This window comes from Zonotrichia albicollis, chromosome 1 (assembly GCF_047830755.1).
Source record: "Zonotrichia albicollis isolate bZonAlb1 chromosome 1, bZonAlb1.hap1, whole genome shotgun sequence".
NCBI lineage: Eukaryota > Metazoa > Chordata > Aves > Passeriformes > Passerellidae > Zonotrichia > Zonotrichia albicollis.
The window spans coordinates 29634672-29654321 of NC_133819.1; the positions used below are offsets into that span (position 1 = coordinate 29634672).

The 19650-nt window shown below is 41.2% G+C and overlaps 2 protein-coding genes and 1 long non-coding RNA gene across 3 annotated transcripts in view; 1 reads left to right on the forward strand and 2 right to left on the reverse strand.

Annotated features, from left to right (window-relative positions):
- The window catches only part of CRPPA (CDP-L-ribitol pyrophosphorylase A), a 107220-nt gene extending 105142 nt beyond the window's left edge, over positions 1–2078 (reverse strand). The window contains exon 1 of the mRNA XM_005480838.4: positions 1799–2078. Coding sequence (XP_005480895.1) covers positions 1799–1959 — 161 coding nt within the window. The 5' untranslated portion in view covers positions 1960–2078. The remainder of the gene's footprint in view (positions 1–1798) is intronic.
- Positions 2037–18483, forward strand: LOC113460739 (uncharacterized). Its single transcript, XR_003382568.2, has 3 exons — positions 2037–2231; positions 13814–16590; positions 16981–18483. It is a non-coding gene; the product is annotated as an uncharacterized LOC113460739 (long non-coding RNA).
- Positions 16097–19107, reverse strand: SOSTDC1 (sclerostin domain containing 1). Its single transcript, XM_005480839.4, has 2 exons — positions 18707–19107; positions 16097–16512 (listed from the first exon to the last, which is right to left on the reverse strand). The coding sequence occupies exons 1-2, from the start codon at positions 18909–18911 to the stop codon at positions 16097–16099; spliced, it is 621 nt and encodes a 206-aa protein (XP_005480896.2). The 5' UTR covers positions 18912–19107.
- Between the last annotated feature and the right edge of the window lie 543 nt (positions 19108–19650).

The following is a 19650-nucleotide window of genomic DNA, read 5'->3' on the forward strand; positions in this document are numbered from 1 at the left end:
CTGCAATTCAGCAGAGGTGGAAGGAAGCTTTGCCTGACAGAGCACTGGCAGGGGTTATTGAGCTTCTGAGCAAAAGCACCAAGTTGTTACTGTCACAATCAACTTGGTTGAACTGCACAACAAGAAATCAACCTAACTTTTTGCATCTTTAGGACAAATGTAATACTGCTGCTCAAAGTATGGCTATTTTCTCAGAGCTTACTGGCAGTAAAAATAAAGTTTTGGGTTTTTTTATGCATAACATTTCCTTCCCAAACCTCACTCTGTTCTCTTTTCCAGGTCTCCAATATACTGAGTGAGGATATAATTCTTCTCTGTAGATTCCCATGACATTTTGGCAGAAATTACAGCTGTGGCAAGCTTTGGATTGGATGCTTTGTTTACTGAAGTGCTTAGCTTTGCAACTGGCTGCTGTTGAAAATTAAATAAACAAGCAGTATTTCTTTCATAAAGTAACAAGTGACCTGAGGGAAGCCTCCCTGGGTGGGAATGGAAAAAGAGGCCCAATTTTGAAGTAGTACAAGTTTCCATGTGTTAAGAACTTTGGGACATGCTGGCAATTTTATTTCTTTTACTAATCTCCAATCCTTCCCATTTATTCTCTCTAAAAATCTAAAGGTTTGTTTTCCTTTGGGTTACTGCAACACATCCAGAATTCCCCTTGACACTCTGCTCCAACCTGCAGTGTTTCAAATGACACTAGGTATAAGACTTATATTAACATTTGATAATAATTTATTAATTGTCAGTCCCATGCCTAGAACTCAACAGCCTTATGGAAAGGAAAAGCCTGGCTGCTAAGAGATCCCATTACTTTAATCCCTTGCTCCAACACAGAATCATAGAATGTTAAGGGTTGGAAGGCACCCTAAAGATCATCTAGCTGCAATCTCCCTGCCATGGACTGGGACACTTCCCAGTAGACCAGACTGCTCAAGGCCTTATCCAACCTAGCCTTGAATGCTACCTGGGTTGGGACATCCACAATCTCCTGGGGAAACCAGTTCTGGCTCCTCACCACCCTAACAGTAAAGAATTTCTTCCTAATGCCTAACCTAAATTTCCCATCTTTCAATTTGTACCCATTACTCCTCGAGATATCACTACAACATAAACATGGAAAAGATAAACTTGCACCTTCACACTACATAGGCCACCAGCTTCTAGCCCAGCAACTATAACTTAAACACTTTTCTTTCAAACTTCCTGCTGATGCCCATGTTTTTCCACGGGCAATAGTGGAGCCTAATGCAGTGCTGGACATCAGTGAGTTCATTCATTCCACAGTGAGGAGCGGATCATTTTTTGAAACCTTTGGACATTATAAAGACCATCTACAATGGCAGTACACATCTCTTTTCAGGGGCTGATGGATAGTCAGTCCTGTGACTGTCCCCAACAGCTGCGGTGGGCTCACAGCTCACCAAACCAGCCACTGCAGCAGAACAGCTGATCTCCAAGAGCCAAGGAATGCGGCACAGCCTCGAAGCATGGACAGGCTGGGGAAGGACGGCGGGAAGCCACCCGGGATGGCGGCGCTAGAGCCAAGCTGGGATGGAGGAACCGCCAGCTCCCGCCCGGGACTCGGTCCCACATGAGGGGGCCTAGGCACATCTCGGTCCCTTCTCGGTGTGACCAGGCGGGGAGGGACGGAGTCACCGCAAGGCAAACTAGACCCGCTCTAGTGCCCAGGGCCTGAGGCGAGGGCAGCGGGGGCTGCCTGCGGCTCTCCGGGGCCTGGGGACCGGCAGGAGCCGGCGGGGCGCGGTCGGAAGCCGAGCGGCGCCGGGCTCGTTACCTCTCCATGGCCCGCACCGCGTAGCTGACGAGCGGCCTCCCCTGCACGGCGCAGAACTGCTTGGGGGTGGCACCGCCCAGGCGCTCCCCGCTCCCGCCCGCCGGCAGCACGGCCGACACCAACACGCCGCCGGGCGCGGCGCCGCGGCCGTGGGGCTCCATCTGCGCCGGGCCCGGCGGCGGCTCCGCTCCGCGCCCCCCGCGGCACGAACAGCGCAACCGCCCGCCCGCCTGTTTTATTCGCCCACGACGTCCGCGATCCAAAGAATCCAGCGCCCGCCCGCTCGCCTGCCCCCGGCGCACACCGGGCCCTACCGCTCGCCCCCCCCCCGTGCTACGCGAGCCCCCGCAGGAGCTCCCCCGGGCCCCGGCAGCCCCGCGGGAACGCCCGGACCGCGGCGAGGGAGCGGCCGGGGCAGCGCGGCAGGGCCGAGGTGGGCACACAGAGCCGCTGCCCGGGCACGGCCGCCATGGGCCCTTTAAGTGCTGGGCGCGCGGGTGGCTCGGGGCGGGGCCGGCTGAGGGGCGGGGGAGCCGCGTCTCGCCTGGTCCCGGCGGGAGCAGGGTCGGGGGGCCTGTGTTAGTGGGGAGATAAACACAGGGAAAAGCAGACGGAACCCTCGGCCCTGCGTGTTCGCGAGAGCCTAAGAGGCTGGCTGGGTCTCAAGTCATCGAGTCCAGTCGTTAACCCAGCGTGGCCGTATTCACTGTTTAACTACATTTCCCAAGTATTACATCCACGCGCCTTTGGAGCACTTCCAGGGATCCGGACTCTGCTACTTCCCTGGGCATCCCGTTTTAACGTCAGCCCTTTCAGTGAAGAATTTTTTCTCAATATCCAACATAAACCACCCCTGGTGCAACTTGAGGCAGTTTCCTTTTCTGTCCCTTGCTACCCGGGAGAAGAGGCCGATTCCCACCTGAGTCCGGCCTCCTTTCAAGGCAGTGTAGAGTGATGGATGGGGTCTCCCTTGAGCCTCCTCTTCTCCAGGCTAAGCAGCCCCAGCTCTCTCAGCCACTCCTCGCAGGACTTGTGCTCCAGACCCTTCCCCAGCCTCTTCGCCCTTCTCCGGACTCACTCCAGCACCTCAATGTGTTTTTTGAAGTGAAGGTCCAAAACTGGACACAGCACTCTAGATGTGGCCTAACCATTGTCAAGAATAGCAAGACTACCACACACTATTTCTGATACAAGCCAACATGCCATTGGCCTTCTTGGCTGCCTGGCTCATGTTCAGCCACTATCAACCAGCACCTGCAGGTAAAACTCAGTGGTAGTCAACTCACTGTTAGGATCTGGGGTGTTCCAGCTTGTCTCGTGGTGTTACTGTAAGCAGCGATGGCTGAGACATGTTTGGAAAATTCCCAGGGCTGATATTCATTAAATGGCAGAGGAGGCACAGCCTGGTGATCGCCTTAGTGAGGTGACAGGTGCCAGGCAAGCCAGGAAGCTGAGCCAGGGGGTGTGGGTCAAGGTCAGGGAGGCATCAGAGCAGCTGCAGACATAGGAGGCCAACAGTAAAGACTGCTTAAAAGCAGCTCCCAAAGCACAACAAGGAAAGGAGGGTTGAGAAGAGGGTTGCTTCTAGCTTTTTCATTACAGCTCTTACTAGTGGAAGGACTGTGTTTGTACTTGACAAGTTGGACTCCTTAACTCAGTCATCCAGGCTTGAAGGTGGGGATACTCAGGGCCCTGGCCCTTGCCTCTTTGACATTATTTTTAGGAAAATTTCAATGTCTTACATGCACCAAATAAGCAAAATCTTTAGAGTCTGCAAAATTTCTTTATATCTTTGAGAAGATAGGTTATTTACAGCTTTTCAGGGTTCTCTTAGTTGTGTTAAGAGGAACCTAAGAAAATCACATACAGAGACCTTTCTGAGGAGTAAGCATGAAAGTTTATGTGCCAGCTGGGCTGCTTTGCAATGCCAACAGTGGACTGGAGTAAAATGATCATATGGGCTTGCAGAGGCATCAAAAGTAGGAGCCATACAATAGGAGTGCAGTGATCCCTCCTAGCAAAGGCAGGACTCCACAGGTATTCTTGATACTTGTCATAGCAGGAAAGTCATGCACAGCACAGGCACTTTGCATGCTGAGGTGTCAAGCTTTTGGAGTGGAGACTTTTCACCAGTGAAGGAATTAGCTAGAAATTGAACTGCCTTCCTCCCAATGAGTGCTGGTCTCATTGTCTTCAGGACAGTTTAGCATGTGGGATTTTTTTTAAATCCATTGGTTCAGCAACTATGTTCTTTTTTAGCAGGTCTTTTGTTTTCTTTTCTTGGAAAGCATTTCACTACCTGACTGATGACATATATTTGTCTGTTGTCTCTTGATGACATATATTTGTTGTCTCTTTTACGGCTTCCAAGTTTGCACCATGAGTCAGCATCACTTCATTGTTATTAGATGCCCAAAATTAATTTTTCTTCTTAAGCTTGGCACCTCTCCATATCCACGATGATCTTAAATTCTGATTTTTTTTTTGCAGCAGCAGTTCTATACAAATGTGTTCATGGAAGCTTATTCTGCAGCATTCCCATTTTTCCAATTTTTTTTGGTGTAACATATTCTGAATTCTTGCCTCAGGTCTTCATGCATTCATTCATAAAAACCACACCTCTTGTTTGACTTTCTGTAAGGAACAAAATAAGTTCTTTTTAGTTCCATGGCTTTTCCCCTTCCTTCTTGACACTGTGGTTTTGTATGTCATCACCTATACCCACAATCTGTTGTGCCCAGTACCTTATTTCTTGTCCAGCCAATGTTTCCCCACTTCATCTCATTCATTAATATTAATTTCTGTGAAGGAACATGTGCCAATTTGATTGTGTTCTTGCTCTGAAGTCCATTTCCCTTACTATGCTAGGGGTATTACGCTTGATCAATCCAGAATAAATTATATTTGATGGGTGGACTTTAGTGCATGCAGACTTCAGTGTCATCAAATCTGTTGTATATCGTGGTGAGATTTTACAATCCAGCCAAAAAGCACTTTGAAGCTGCTTTTGGCTGCACTTGAACATGAAATGTTTCTGAAGTTCTCATGCTTTCCACAGTCCCTGTGGAGTCAAAAGGTTCTTGACTTGTGTTGATAGCCCCTGGTAATTTCTCCAGAAGCCCATCAGATTCCTGGCATCTTGATTATACTGAACTTGCTACTGCTATTTCTCCTCTTTTTTTCTGTTTTCTTAGACAATGATGTGGAAGGAAGAGCATATTTAACATTCTTATATATTTATATTATGTTTTACCATGAATTAAGAAAACCGGGATTTGGGGGTTTACATTTTTTTAATATTCATTTGTTATTAACATGCAGTGAAGCACTTTGTGAATGCAGCAACACTTTGTGCATACATAATTTATCTTCAGTTCCATTCTATTATACATTTTGTATTTAATCAATGTAATATTTTAGTTGCTGTGCATATATATGCATGCTCATACATAAACATTGGAAGTGGGTAAAATGTAAATTCACACATATTGGAAGAACAATTTTGCACAGTTTTTTTCTGGATAAAAAGGGATAGAGGCAGCATTTACCTCAAAGCAAGTAAAGAGCAGGCTAATCAATCATTTCTGTGCAGGGGTATAACATCTGAAACCACAGTTGTAGTTTGCAATTATGCAGTAAATATGCCAATCATATCTTTGAAAAGAAAAGTGGGCTTTTTTCCTTTTTTTTTTATTGGAGAAAGAAGGTATGTACAAATTGGAATCAAATTACAATAGTGAAATGCACCTGACAATTTGACTTCTGGGAGAAAAAATCATCTGTTTCTATGACTGAAACTCATAATAGGGTTTTTAGAGAACATTAAGTTATGGGAGTGGTAGATATCATTCCGAAAGGCTTTTGTGGAAAAAATAGTGAAAGAATAAAATTTCTTGATTTGAAATTGCCCTTGAGTCTTCTGTAGATGGGGTATAGCTGAGAAATTGTCCTTTTTTCAAAACTCTTGAACCATTTTATTTTTAATGCAGGTGAAATAAGAATAATTTGCCCGTTCCTGACAAGCTGCAAAGTTCACTAGCATTTTAAAGGGAAATGCATGCAATTGAAGAATATTTTGCAAGTTAAAGTAAATTGTAAAAGCAAAATTACAAAACCCCATAATATACTGAGGAGGTGCAGGATCTTTTCTAAAAGACAGCATAAAGATAAAAATATTACAAATCTGAGAGCTCTTCTTGAAGCTAACATGATATCTGTAGCCTTCTGAGCAGTTGTGCAGGCTTTTAACCAGAACCTTGTGTTTGCAGGATTGTATTTCACTAATTTTATCCAGATATATACATTTTTACTTCAGTGGTGGCAAGCCATAAAATGAACATCCAGAGCTGTAAGGAAGGATGTGGGATGCCAGTTCTCTTTAGACAGGTTTTGTGTTCAAGTAGGACAGCAATCTTGGCTCTCCTGAAACCACCAATAACTGTCTCAAATCCTAGAAGTCACTGTTTACAGAAACTGACACAGGTTCCTTGCCTATCTAAAGAGATTAGGAAGCCCCTCAAAGGATAGAATTTCAGTTTTTATCTTGCATGTCCGTTGCTGTTTGTAGCACTTTGCACAAGATCTCTGAGTCTTAGGCTTCATAGAAAGCATGCTTATTTTTTTCCAGATATTTTATTTCAGTTCTGACTGATCACTAGAAAAAATAATCATGTTATTTTATGCTCTTCACAATTTTCTAGCTATTGCCTGAGTCTGAGGCCTGATCAGCCATCCACATGTTCCTTTAAGACTGACTTACATCTTCACTATTTCAGTCTTTGTTGCACAGCAGCTGCCTTGAAGTGTTTGCTCTGTGGTGACAGTGGTTTCCAAGCCAATATAGTGTCACAGGGAACACAGAGCTTGAGGCAGTATAATAGATGGGGCAATGTTGGAAAGGGCAAAAATATTTTCTTTCCAAAGTATATTTAGCACCTTTAGGGAAATCTTATCTTATTTCACATTAGCATATATTTATAGTTGTATTTTTACAAATATGACTTTTAAGGGTTATTTCTTGGTCAGAGATTTTTTGATGAAAGAAAGGGTAATTTCTTGGTCTGAGATTCTTTGATGAAAGATGCTATAGATGTGTGGAATACTTAGATAAAGTGTTGTGCTATTGATTTGCTCCTATTGGTATGTGGAACTGAGATCAAACCAGCATGTACAGCAAGGGAGTTACACACATGCATAACTTAAATTATGTGAATGTTGACTATCAAATATCAAAGACTGCTTACATGCTTTATATGCAGTGTGTGTAGAGCCACCTATAGATCAGATCCCTAAGGGGAATTCTGTGTGCTCTTTCCTTCATAGGCAATTCTGCAAAATATATTTTTTTACTAGTTGAAGTGTAAATAGAGAATATTAATGCTAGAAATGTAAAGGAAATGTGGCCTTTGAATACAAAGGAGTGTCTTCATGCTTGCATGTCATTGTAGGTATGTTGAAAAACATGCATTGCATTTCACCTGTTGTGTCCTGTGTGCTTTACATATGTAAACCCATTTGACATTGTTTTACATGGTTTTGATAGCTAAATTTCTTCTATGAATACTTGAGGCATAGAGGAAGCATCTTGCTTGTGTGCTGTGCAAGTGCTAGAAAAAAAATTGACACACATTGATTTTGATGTTTGGCATGCATTTTAAAACTTCACCCTAAAATGTTATATTTCCCCTGAAGTGTTTATCCATTCTCTATCTGATAATCATCTAGGCCTCTGGGATGAGGAAGGTTATTTCAGGAGCTGATTAGTATTTTGTGTACACAAAGTAAAGGAATTTAAAGATAAGAGAATTACCCTAGTATGTAATCCAATAATTCATGAGAGTGAAATTCCCTGACTCCAGGAGAATTTTTGAAATTCAGAAATGTTAAACACTTGAAAAAAGACTGCTACTGCTTTGGGGAGTGCCTGGGCAGGTAGGCAATGAGATGGAAGTCTTGTAGTTTTTCATTAGAAATGGCTGACTAGTCTTAGACACTTGGCTCTGGAAGGGGCTTTGTAGACTGTAGGTGTGTTGGTCACATGCTCAGTAGTGAGATAGGCTTGGGTGGGCCTATCTCAGCTTTAACATCACCCTGTGGTGTGCTGTGTGTAGGAACTGTAGTTTAGGGTCTTTGGCTGTCACAGTGCCCTGGATGGCGACACTGATGAAGACATGCAAGCTGGGGAATGGAAATCGCTGTGGCTGTTTTCCTCTGTCACTGGGACATAAGAGCCACACCAGCCATGAGGATAGTGCCCTATCATGTCAGTAAAAACGAAAATGTTTATTTTTGACTGATGTCCAGTCATGACTGAAGAAACAGTTACCTCTGAGGAAAGACTGATGGTAGTTTCCTTTCCCCAAGATGATTCAAAGCAGACATAGTTTATGAACTGGTTAAGTGCTGTTGAGCCACAGATGTCAAGATGCCAATGATATAGAATGATGTAATCAAACATTAGAAAATATATAAGAGTTGAAGTTAGATTTGGAATAAAGTTAGGATTTTCATGGCTCTGAATCTTTGTTTTAATTTTCATATGTGTATATTATCATGCTGTATTTTATTCTTTACCATCTTCTGCATTATTTCCATGGAATGTTTGTGAAGGAATATTAAACAATTCACCAAACTTCAAGTGATTGAGACAATCAAATAACACCAAGGAAAATTTGCAGATTTGTTATGTATAGGTATACAAGTTTTACTGTTTATTGCTGCACTGAAAGCATTGTTTCTGCATCCTTTGTCATGTTAATAATGGTCTTTACTTTAAGAATACCAGGAATGTTATTCATTGGCCCCATGTCTAAGAAATATAGGTAAAGTCAGTTTGCCAGGGTTCATATAGGAGGGATTCTGTTCATGTCAGTTTTTACTAAGTAAATGAAGACTGGTTCTGCCTACTCCACTGGGGACTGAAGTTGCAGCAGACAAGGCAAGGTACAATCCAACTTGAAAACTGGACTTAGTCTTCATTGCCTCTTTATATGGTATACGTTAGATAAAACAATCATATGCAAGTAGTCCTTTTTCTCCTCTTCTTTTGATTTTTTTAGTGCTACTTTCTACCCCTTTTGGTAGTTGGTAAAGGGATGTGCCTTAAAATGCAGTCTGCCTTGTGGTAAGATTTGTGAATCTTTCTTCTCTTTCCAAACAGTTGCTTTATGGTGAGCAAAACATGCAGGATGGTAGTCCCTAAAAACAGTAATTTTGTCCTAGTCCTTTACCTTATCCTTTGCTGACTTTTGCAGTTCTAACATCAAAATGTCAGATTGGAAAGGGTCAGTCCTTTGATCCTGTTCAATTTTTAGAAAGATCAAGGTTACAGATTTTTTCCAGCTGCAGAAATGTGGCTACCTGTTGTCCAACAATTTATATAGACTCAGCTTGTTTAGGATACACTGCTGAGCAACCATCAAAGGTTAACTATTTTCCAGCATACCAATCTAACTGGATGCAAACCAACCACTTGATGAAAAATGCTCTGTATCCTGCTACTGTTTTTCTGAGTACTGCAGTCCATCTAATTTTATTTTAAAAATTCTTTCTGGAACTTACCTGTGCCAATACTGTTGTGTTTTTTCATATTTTGTTTTCTTTGGTACTGAATGCTTCAGAAAATGGATTAAGTAAAACATCCTTCTGTGCATGTGTGTGTGTGTGTGTGTGGTGTGTGTGTATGAAAAGGAATTGTGGGACAAGTAACGTAAATATTGTAAAGAAATGAGCCTGGTCATTGAAACACCACGGGAAAGAGGATTTGATTTTGCTAGAGCCAGAAGTTTCAAAGGGAAGGGCAGAAATGAACAGATTTGCAAGGCACTGCAGTATTTGAGATAAGACTACCACACAGTACTTGTTCTTAAGATTCAGACAGTGGTTTGAATGGCGTGTCTAATGTGGGCTTTTACAAAGACCTATGCCAAGAAGTATTAAATTAAGCAAATTAAAATGGAAATCCTTAATATTTACCTTATTCTTGGCAAAAGATGTTGCAGACATTTTCTTCTGGGAGAGATGTCAAGATTCATAACTGATTTCAAAAAGATGAAAACAAAATATGGGGACAGTAGTTGCATAACACCTAGAAGAGGTTTTATGTATAACTCACTAGTGTATTCTTGATGGTCTTGTTTACACAGTCAGATTGCTGTAACTTTATACGTGTATACGATATTTGATATATTTTATGTAGGTGGTAAGCAAGATTTTGAGCCAAATTCTTCAACATGAAGTCCAGATGTGTGGCAGACTGATAGCTTTCTAAGAAACCTGTGCATGAATCTTGTCAGCTTAGGCAGTATTCATTCTCCTCAGAAACAGGAGGCTGTGGTCACTCACCATCAGAAGATATGAACAGTGCAGTGGAATGTGCATTTCTGTGAAGATGGCAGATTCCAAAGTCTCCCTGGTTCAGTGTGGAACAGGACAGACACACTGTGCTGTGCATTCTTCCCTTTGCTTGGGAAGTGAAGACATAGAGACAGTCAGACATGGTTTTCTGCCATGTGTATTGAGACTTGATAGTCTGCTACATCGCAGGGGTAGCAATGTTCATGGGCTAGTGGGCTTGGCAATCTGCAGATGGAGCAAGTCTTCTGAAGTCTCATGAAAAGTTGTGAGGACAGAAGAAAATGAAGAACACACATATGCAGTCCTCCACCTGCCATTTTGTTCCTTTATTTTGATCCATCTTCTCTTCTTTCTCCTCTACTAGACATACCAGGTTCAGGCATTTCAATATCTGAAAACAGATGCCGTGCAGTGAGTGATGCAACCGGTTCCCAGGTGCTATAAGGTGTTCTGTCTAGTGTCCTAAAAATTGCAATAAAGATGCACAAAAGCAAAATTTCAGCAGGCATTTCAATGAAGACAACAAAAATACAACAAAAGCAAGTGTTCCTTGCTAAAGCCAAAATTTTTGCAGCTTTGCATTTTAGAAACATTCAGGCTCTGTTCTCCATCCCAAATTAATGGCCATAGGGAATCTAAAAAGGCTTTCTCAAACCCATTTACTTATCCCAAAGTAAATGAATAAATAAATAAGCAAATAAATATAATAATCTAACAAGCCACAGATGCTTAAACTTGCTTCAGCTGCAATTCAGAAAAATTCTTTGTGCTGCAGAGTGTTTCTGCATAGTCACTCTATTTCTCAGTGGCTGTTCTTGTGGTAGGGCTAGGCAAGTACTTTTCTCCTTAGGCCCTCTCTCAATTCTCCACTGTTTTATGTAAAAGAGTTTTAATGACTGTGCCTGGATAGCTTTTCTTTATCCAGCCAGACACCAGACTTCACAGAATAGTTCATGCTTTTGTTAAGTTGCTTTACAGCTTCTTCTCTAAGTCACTTCTCACTGGGCCTAACAAAACAAATTAAATGTGGAACTCCTAAGCCAAGTCAGCATTGCTTTTCCTCCCAGTAGTCAAAATTAAAAAATAATGCATCCAGATATTCTAAAAAGAGATTTTAAATATTTATGTATCAAAAAGTAAGTGTGCTGTAGTAATGTAATTCAGAACAGCTAAGAATTTAAACAATGGGACAATTATACATCATTGTACAACTACTAAAATAGAGCAGGGGACAAGTAAAGAAAGTGTTCAAAACATTTTTTTGTGATTTAGTATTTTTTACTTAAGCAGGTGGTAGTAAAAATCACTTTTTGACATGAATTGCCATTGCAGTTTAGTAAACAAAACTATATTATCATTTCAGGGGATTTTAAATTAGGTCTCTTTTCTGATAGCTGAATTATTTTATTTTATTTCATTTTCCATTGCATTCAAGAAGTACCATATTCCACAAGCATCCCTATAAAGAAGTTGTCCAGATTTTAATTTCCATTAAGACATCCTCTTTCTTTGTGGTTGTAAAGAAGCATTAAGAAGATCTGAACTTCAGATAATGTAACATCACCTCTTTTCACTTTTCATGTCAAACCAAAGGGAGGTAAGAAAATGAAAACTCCCAAAATGGAGTTACAGTCCAGTGTTTCTAAAGATTTCTCTCAGCAATCAGTAGAGACTATTTATTTTCATGGCATGTTGTTCAATAAGCCTTAATTAAAAATTAAGAGTATTTTCTTGTCATGGAACTACTGAGTAAGGTAGATGTTTGAATATTAACTCAGTGGTAGGCAATACTCTTGCAAATCACACTTTCCTAGTGTGTCAGTCCACATAACTCACAGAAGGAGTGAGCTGAAGGGCTGGATGTCTTTCAGAAAGATGCATGGGCAGGCTTTTTGTTGTGGGGGCGACATTCTGGCAAAATTAGCAAATCCAGTGACAGAATGTCTGCTTAGCTCATAAATCTCTAGAGAATTTTCAGGTTTAGCCTGGAGTGATGTTTATATGTATGTCAATGAACTTAAAATCAAAGCCCCTTGCCTGGCCTCCGGGATAGGAAATGCATCATGAGAATAGGATACCTTCCAACTCTAAGGATTCCTTATAATTTTCGACTGAACACCTCCAGGTTAATACTGTAGCAACAAGACTCTCACAGTGGAATGTATTGAACAGTCCTTTCTTGATTAATGTTGTACCTCTTCAGGAAGGATATAAAGGTCAAGGTTAGAAGGACTAAAGTGATTTACTAGCAGAAATCTGTTAGGTATTTTGAAGGCTGTTATTCAAATGTCTGCTTTATTTCCAAACAAATGACTGAGCTTGGATTGGGTGATTTTGATTCCAAGGCTGTTGGAAAGGCGAGAGCAGCAGATTTGTTACTATTATTAAATAACTGAATAAATAAACTAGTTAAGGGCCTTTCTAGTCTAGATTGCAAATGTCAGGCCCTTAGACTTCCACAGTTGATAAATGCCTTAATGGCACATTCTATCTACCACTGCCTCTAAGAAGTGTGCCTCTGAGTGCCTCCATGCTATCAAAACAATCAGCATCTGGCTAAGTTTATTTCTAGTAATGTCTAAGGAAAATTGATTTCCACTCATTATAAAACAATTTACCCCTTAGCTGGGAGCAGATTTCATCAACTCAAAAATAATGAAATAGTGATGGCAGATTAACAGATTATTTTTAATTTATTCACTTTTAGTTTTCTAAAGAAGCAAATATGAGAAATTATAAAATTATTAGGTTCTTTTTTAGATGTTTGAATGCTTTTTAAGAAAGCATGTGGAATTCTGATCTGCCTATATGATTGAACATCACTGAGAAAGTCAACTTCTATATAATTTTAGTGTAATAAATCTAGACTATTTATAGTCTTATGTATGAAAAAAATTATCTAATCTGCCTCTACATTGTACTTTTTCAAAACATTTACATACTTCTTGTATTTGTTTGACTTAATACTTTAGGTGCAAATTTTAACATGCTTTCTTTCCTTTTTAACTGAGAAGCAAACTTGAGATGTATCATGTCTAAAATTATTTCAGTTTAAGAAATACTGTTCCACTGAGTCTTTGAGAAACTTTGGCCACTGACCTCCCCAAGAGCAGTGGCCCATATCCTGCCCACTGCAACTTTACCTGTTAGAGATTCTCCACAAGAAACCAGTTAGATGTACTTGTGTAATGCCTTTTGTCTGGATTCTTGGATAGACCCCATGTGGGTTCACATGTAACAGGATGAAATAGAAGGCAGACTGCATAGGCCACATTGAAGCTGCATCACATATTAACATTATTCCTTCAGAAAATTCTACATTAACGTATTTCTATGCTGCTTTCCTGCAGATCTCTCCCACAAAAGGCCACTCAAGGCCAAAGAGGAGACCTTTGCTAACTCAAGTGGCACATCAAAATTAAATTGCTGCTGATGGACACAGCTCCTGCTGGCTTCCCTCATGTTCCCTCAAATATGCAGACTTAGAAATGGGCCCCATGGTCTTTCTATAGCATGTGTAGCCAAATTTCATAAAGTCATCTTAGCAGAAGTGTGCAAGATTATTCCCTTTTGGGGAGTTCTGCAAAAAAGGACAATCTAGAAGTTATTATCCTATTTCTAAATGTAAACTGATATTAAACATGTATTTTGTTCCTACAGACCACTTTCATTGCCTGAAGAAGAATTATGAGCAAGATATGCAGTTTTTTACCCTTCTTATTTCTGGAAGTTAAACACAGAACAGGTAGAACAGCTTTACTGATTTTTAGTGACTGTTGGCATAAAAATTGGTTATATTTCAATCCATTATCTCAATATTTTTTGTTTTATCATCTTGAATAAGTAGCTGGATAGCAATTTAAAAATAGATAGATGTTTGGCATTTGGAAAAAAAATTCTGTCATGTAATGATTGAATGAGACTATAATGTCTGTTAAAATAATAAAAAATCTTTAAGTCTGCTGAGCTGATATGCCTAGCAGCAATGTCATTTCAGTTCTCTCCCTGCTAACTCCTTTATTCATCATCTCTCCTTTTATGCTTAAAAGAAGATCCTTTAAGATCAGAGAATTTAGATATAAATGGTCTCTGGTCTCATAATTTTGATATTTTCACAGTCAAAATTGAATTTGGACCAACTACTTCATTAATGCCATGGGGGTTTTTGACTGTTACTACCATGTGAATCACTTAAAATTGAATAAAAAAGTGTATCTCTCTTTTACATATGCCAAATTTAATGTGAATTCTTGAAAGTAACTTTGAGGAAAAATCATTACATTTAGTCAATAAAAATTAGGATTCAGTAAGTCAAGTCAGGCAGCAGCAGTGGTTTTCAAACAGTTCTACATTAATGACCAAGATCTCTGCCAAGAACTTCATGATGAATCTTTTGGAATTAAAATGCAAAATAGGATGAGATAAAGAGAAGGTTAAAGAGAACTTGGGTGAGACCTTATCAGGTAAGATTTTTCATTACTCTCCTCTTGTGTAATTTTTACTTTGAGTGCAAATGGATTGTAAAAGTTAATGATTTAAGAACAGCAGAATCCCATTATGAAATCCTGCTCAGTGTTTAAATACAGCTTGAAAGATTAAGAACAGGTGATTCATGCACTATGTGTTGAAAAGTAGATTAATTACTAGTTTTCTGATACATTCTATAAGAATTTGTGAATAAAAGTGCAGGACTCTATTGGTTCTATAGAAAAAATGAAACCATATGTAATTTGTACCATTATACTGACTTGATCATTACTAATGAAAAGTAAAAAAAAAATGGTGTCTCACTAGCTTGTAAAATTTCTCAAATACACACTTCTTCTGAAATCTAGAGCTTGAGAATTGTTAAATAAGAACCTGACTTGGGCCATTAATAAACACTATCTGTTCAATGGTCATATAAGATTTTTACATTGAGAAAGATCGTTTCAATGCTAAATTTTATGGATAGACTTTTAAAACCAAACAATATTCTCCCTTTTTTGAAGTGTTGTGACTGGTTGAAATGTGTGCTTTTTCATAGAGAGAGCCAGACAATACCATTTTTAGCAGTGTTTATTTTTGTAAAAAAAAAAAGAAACCAATGAATTTGAAAGGAAGTCATATCTGTCTTTTGATTGCACACTTTTTAAACAAAAATAATACAAGATGAAGAATGAAAAATACAGGTTTTATGTTGCCATGTCAAAATAACACCTAAGTCTATGAATGTTCAAAATTAAAATATATATACCTAAATGCTAAAATGTCTATTTTACATTATCTACAAAATGTATGTTCTAATTCAGCCCCAAATCATAGGAAAATACTTTGATACATATGAAAAGCTATAAACATAAGGAAATTTTGAAGGGAAACACACATAAAAGCTCATTAAATAATTACAACAACAAATAAATAGTTTGTTCAGCTTTACTTTTTGATTGCTGCCATGCATATTTTAATTTTTGGTATACTGAGATAAGAGAAAGGTGAGCATGCAAAGCACTTTTTTTAGAATTAATCTGAAAGCAGATACACGGTGTTGTATTTTAAGCTGTTGTCAGAAGGTCATAAAACATGATATAAAAGGCAATAGATGTGATAAATGTTCTCAGGAAAACACACAACAAAGCATCATTTTGCAAAATTGACTTCAGTGAATACTCTTGGCAAATTTTCTTTTCTTCCATGGCTGGAGAAATTGTAAAAGTTTATAGTGTGGTTTTGGAAGGCTTGTATTATTCCCCATCTTGAGCATTTGGAAAATCACCCAAAGAGTCCATATGCTGAGAATGCCCCTTTTGATTTTGGTCAAAGCAATAAGCATGTAGTGTCAACTGAGAACACAGCAATGGCAGACTTGTCTTTAAGCAGTCAGAATGGTAAAGCAAATGGTTACAGGTGAGTTCAATTTTGGCACAAGGAGAGGGAGATGAGAGAGCAGGAGATGTTTGATTTCTAACTTGTACTATGCTTGCTGGATTTACTGGCTCTTTTCCTTTCTTTGTGGTGCTGGATGGGTTTTGCTTGAGAGGTCCCCTCGAAGTTGTGGCTGGACTCATTGTGCTGCCTGGTGTATCGCTTGCACTTGCAGGCCGTGACCACAGTTATTTTGTAGGTTCTTATACTTCCATCCTGGCACTGCAGCTGGATCCTCTGAGTGCGAGTTTTGTCGTTGACACATCGCCACTCCTGCGAGCTCCTCCTGCTCCAGTACTTGGTTCCGTAGCCTCCTCCAATCCAGTTGGGCAGCAGTGGCAGAGGGAGGCATTCTCCAGCACACACCAGTTCTTTCAGGGGGTTAATGCTGGTGCACTGGCCGTCTGAGATGTACTTGGTGGATCTCAGCTCCCGACACCCAACCTGAACGCGATCTGCGGAATGCACAGAACAAGAAACACTGAGATCAGAATGGAGTGATTTCCTTAGCCAGTCATTTTCACATTAACCAGGTATGTTTTACAGAGTTAAAGCAAGCTGTAATCTTTACAGGACATCTCTTTACTGCTGTGTCCCCCAACACAAGGGCCTCAAGTGCTGATGGTATCTCTGGATAATACCACAGCATAAAGAAATCCTAATGACATGCACTCCAGCAGTTGTGGTAGAAGAGGCAATTTTATTCTCTGTACTTCTTCTCAGGGACATACCTTTTAGAAGAGAAAAAATGCCCCAAGGGAAGAAATGTTTCCTGCTCGTTCTCAGTCTAGGGAATCTGCTCTGTGATGTTTACAACAATTATGTTGGATCATTAGCAAGGGGGAAAACACTGCTTTGGAAACAGTTGAAATGCTTTTAAATTAATTTCAAACAGTGTGTTTCTTCTTGTTCCATTGTTACAGTGGACTGAACTCTCCCATGAACTCTGCGGCTCTGAGCAGACACTGCAGAAGTGGTAACAGCTGAAGTTACCACAGAATGGGGTTCTGCCTATGAAGTTTGAATGATTAGCAGTAACAGTTTCAGAGGGGTGCTTTTGCCCTCAAGAGAACACCATCTTTGTAACTGTAGTAGTCTGTATATTATATGTAACATAGAGAATCCTGCAAATTCTCTCAGGCAGCTGACAGAGCCAACATGCAGAGCTTCTCACACAGGCATGTTTGTACCCGTCTCTGTGTGCGGCTCTGCACCCTGCAATAAACACAACTGTTTATTTCAGTAATTATACTTTGAAATAAACGCCCACAGTGTGCTTAATTTTAATAAGCAATCTTTACTGTCTGTGCTCTCCCTCTTTCCGAAGGACAATTACGGCACCGATTCTACACACAATGCAATTAACTAACGCTTTTAAAATAGAAGTAATTACTAGAAACATTTCAGAATGAATCATAAAAGGCTTTGAAGGTGCATCTACATATCACAGCTACAGGCTGCTTCTGTTTCTACTTGGATTTTTGGAAGCAAGTTCTAAACTGAGGCACTGCATTAAGATTGCTTCACCCTGTCCTCTGTGTCTCAGGGTGGGCAGGAAGAGGGGACTGTAAATCTGCAGGCTGATCCCAGGGAATATTGACAGGGCTGCTCTACCTCCTGCTTTGCAGAAAAGATCCAAGCTTGCCTTCCTGCAGCTGCACTCAGGAATGTACCTGGAAGCATCTGGTCACAGATCTGAGTTTGTCTTTCCTTCTGTTTTTCTGTCTTCCCCTGCTCAGCTTTTCACCAGTGACAGCTCAGTGACAATGAATACCTACTGGGCTGTCCCAGTAATCTCATAATGATGAGATGTTTCCTGTGCATTAAAACCCTCTAGCATTCATAAAAGCTGACACACCTGGCTTAGCTGAAAGGTATCGGTGTCACTTGTTGCCTTCACTTTCCAGGGATGACTCTATTTTTATCAAGTTGCTGTGAGTGGGTTGGTGTGTGTGTATGTTTCTCTATCTGGATTTCTTTCATTTTAAGGAGGTGTGCAGGGTAGGGAACAGATAAAGTCAGCAGGTTTCCACATCCCCACATATCTGACTTATATACATAAAACTCAGAAGGAAAAGACTGGATATAAAAAAGGCAAGTTAGAGCAGAGATCATAGGTAAATTACGAGCTGATTTGTTTACTTTTGCTGGAGGTGTTAAGCGGGTAAGTGCTACGGCAGGAAGTAAAACTAAACAGCTGGAACAAAATTCAGAGTTTTTTTATTGCACTTGAAAAGTAGCCCAGACACCTCCCCTGCCCGCAGTGGGAGGTGAGTCAAAAAAGCGAGCGCTCTGGAAATGCCTCTCTCTCCTTTTTCTTTATCTCGCTTCCCTGCCGGATAGATGCCATAGAGCCCGGCGTTCCTGGATGAGTCTCGCTCAGGAAGTAACCTGCCCGAGCGAGCCGGTCCTACAGGACTTCCCGGCACGGGGGTGGCAGGGCGGCTGGCTCGGCGCCGCCCGGCGGGGCAGATCCCGGTCCGGCACCGGCACCGGCAGCATCTCCCGCGCCCGGCCCCGCTCCTGGAGCGCCGCGCTCGGGCCGGGGCCGGGGCGCGGCCGGGGGTGCGCGGCTCCGGCCGGGGCTCGCTGCCCTGCCGGGGCCGGCCCGGGCGGGGCTGCCGCCCACGGCCGCGGTGGGATACTCACTGTTACGGTCGGATCCGGCGCTGCTGTAGTGCCTGCCTCCGTTCCTGGCTTGATTCAATGTGCTGTTGCTACTTGGGCTCGCCGCAGCGGGTTTAACGACGTGAGAATAAAGTATCTCTGTGGCATCGTTCTTGAAAGCCAAGTAGCTTCTCGTGGAGATGCAAGCCAGGAGAAAGCCGTAGAAGTGAATGGCAGGGAGAAGCATGGCTGGTTCAGGCTGTCTGACAAAGCTGGATGAAATCTTTTCCTTCTGCTCCTTCTGTGTAACTGAAATTGCTCTTGCAGGTTTCCTTTATATATTCAGAGAGGTTTGGCATTCATTCAGGTGTAAAGTTGTGGATAGCTTCAGAATGAAAACCCACAAAAGGGGTGGGGTCCCTACATGAGCTGCGAAGACCTTTCACCAATAGGAGAGAAGACTGCAGCAAAGGAGGAGTTAGATGCACTAATTGCAGGATTCCTATTTGGGGCTTTTGAGGGTATCAGAAAACTCTTAGGAACCGGCACACAGCAGCATTCAGGCTGAGACCTAGAGACTGCCGGCTCTGCCCTGCCATTCCCTGTGGTCCTGCATGCCCTGGCACTGTGGCATAATGTGACTAACACGGTGTCAGAATGAGTCTGTCCTGCCCAGCTCATGCAAAGTTATGTACCCTCTTCTCAAACTCAGCTGAGCTTTATGTGGATGCAAATTTATAGAACTTACAGAAGACTGCTAGTTACACAAATACTGTCTGCAATATTCCAAAATTATTTTTTAAAAAATATTGTGAATAATTTAAGGCTGCCTCTAGATGCTTTAAATTATGCAGCTTTGATCAACAGGGAGTACTGCAAGGGAAATTACTTGGTTTAGGGGAATATTCTCTCCCTGGTGTGCAGAGTTATAAGTCTGTATTTCTGTATCACTACAGATAAAAAGTGTCTCCTCTAGGCTCCTTAGT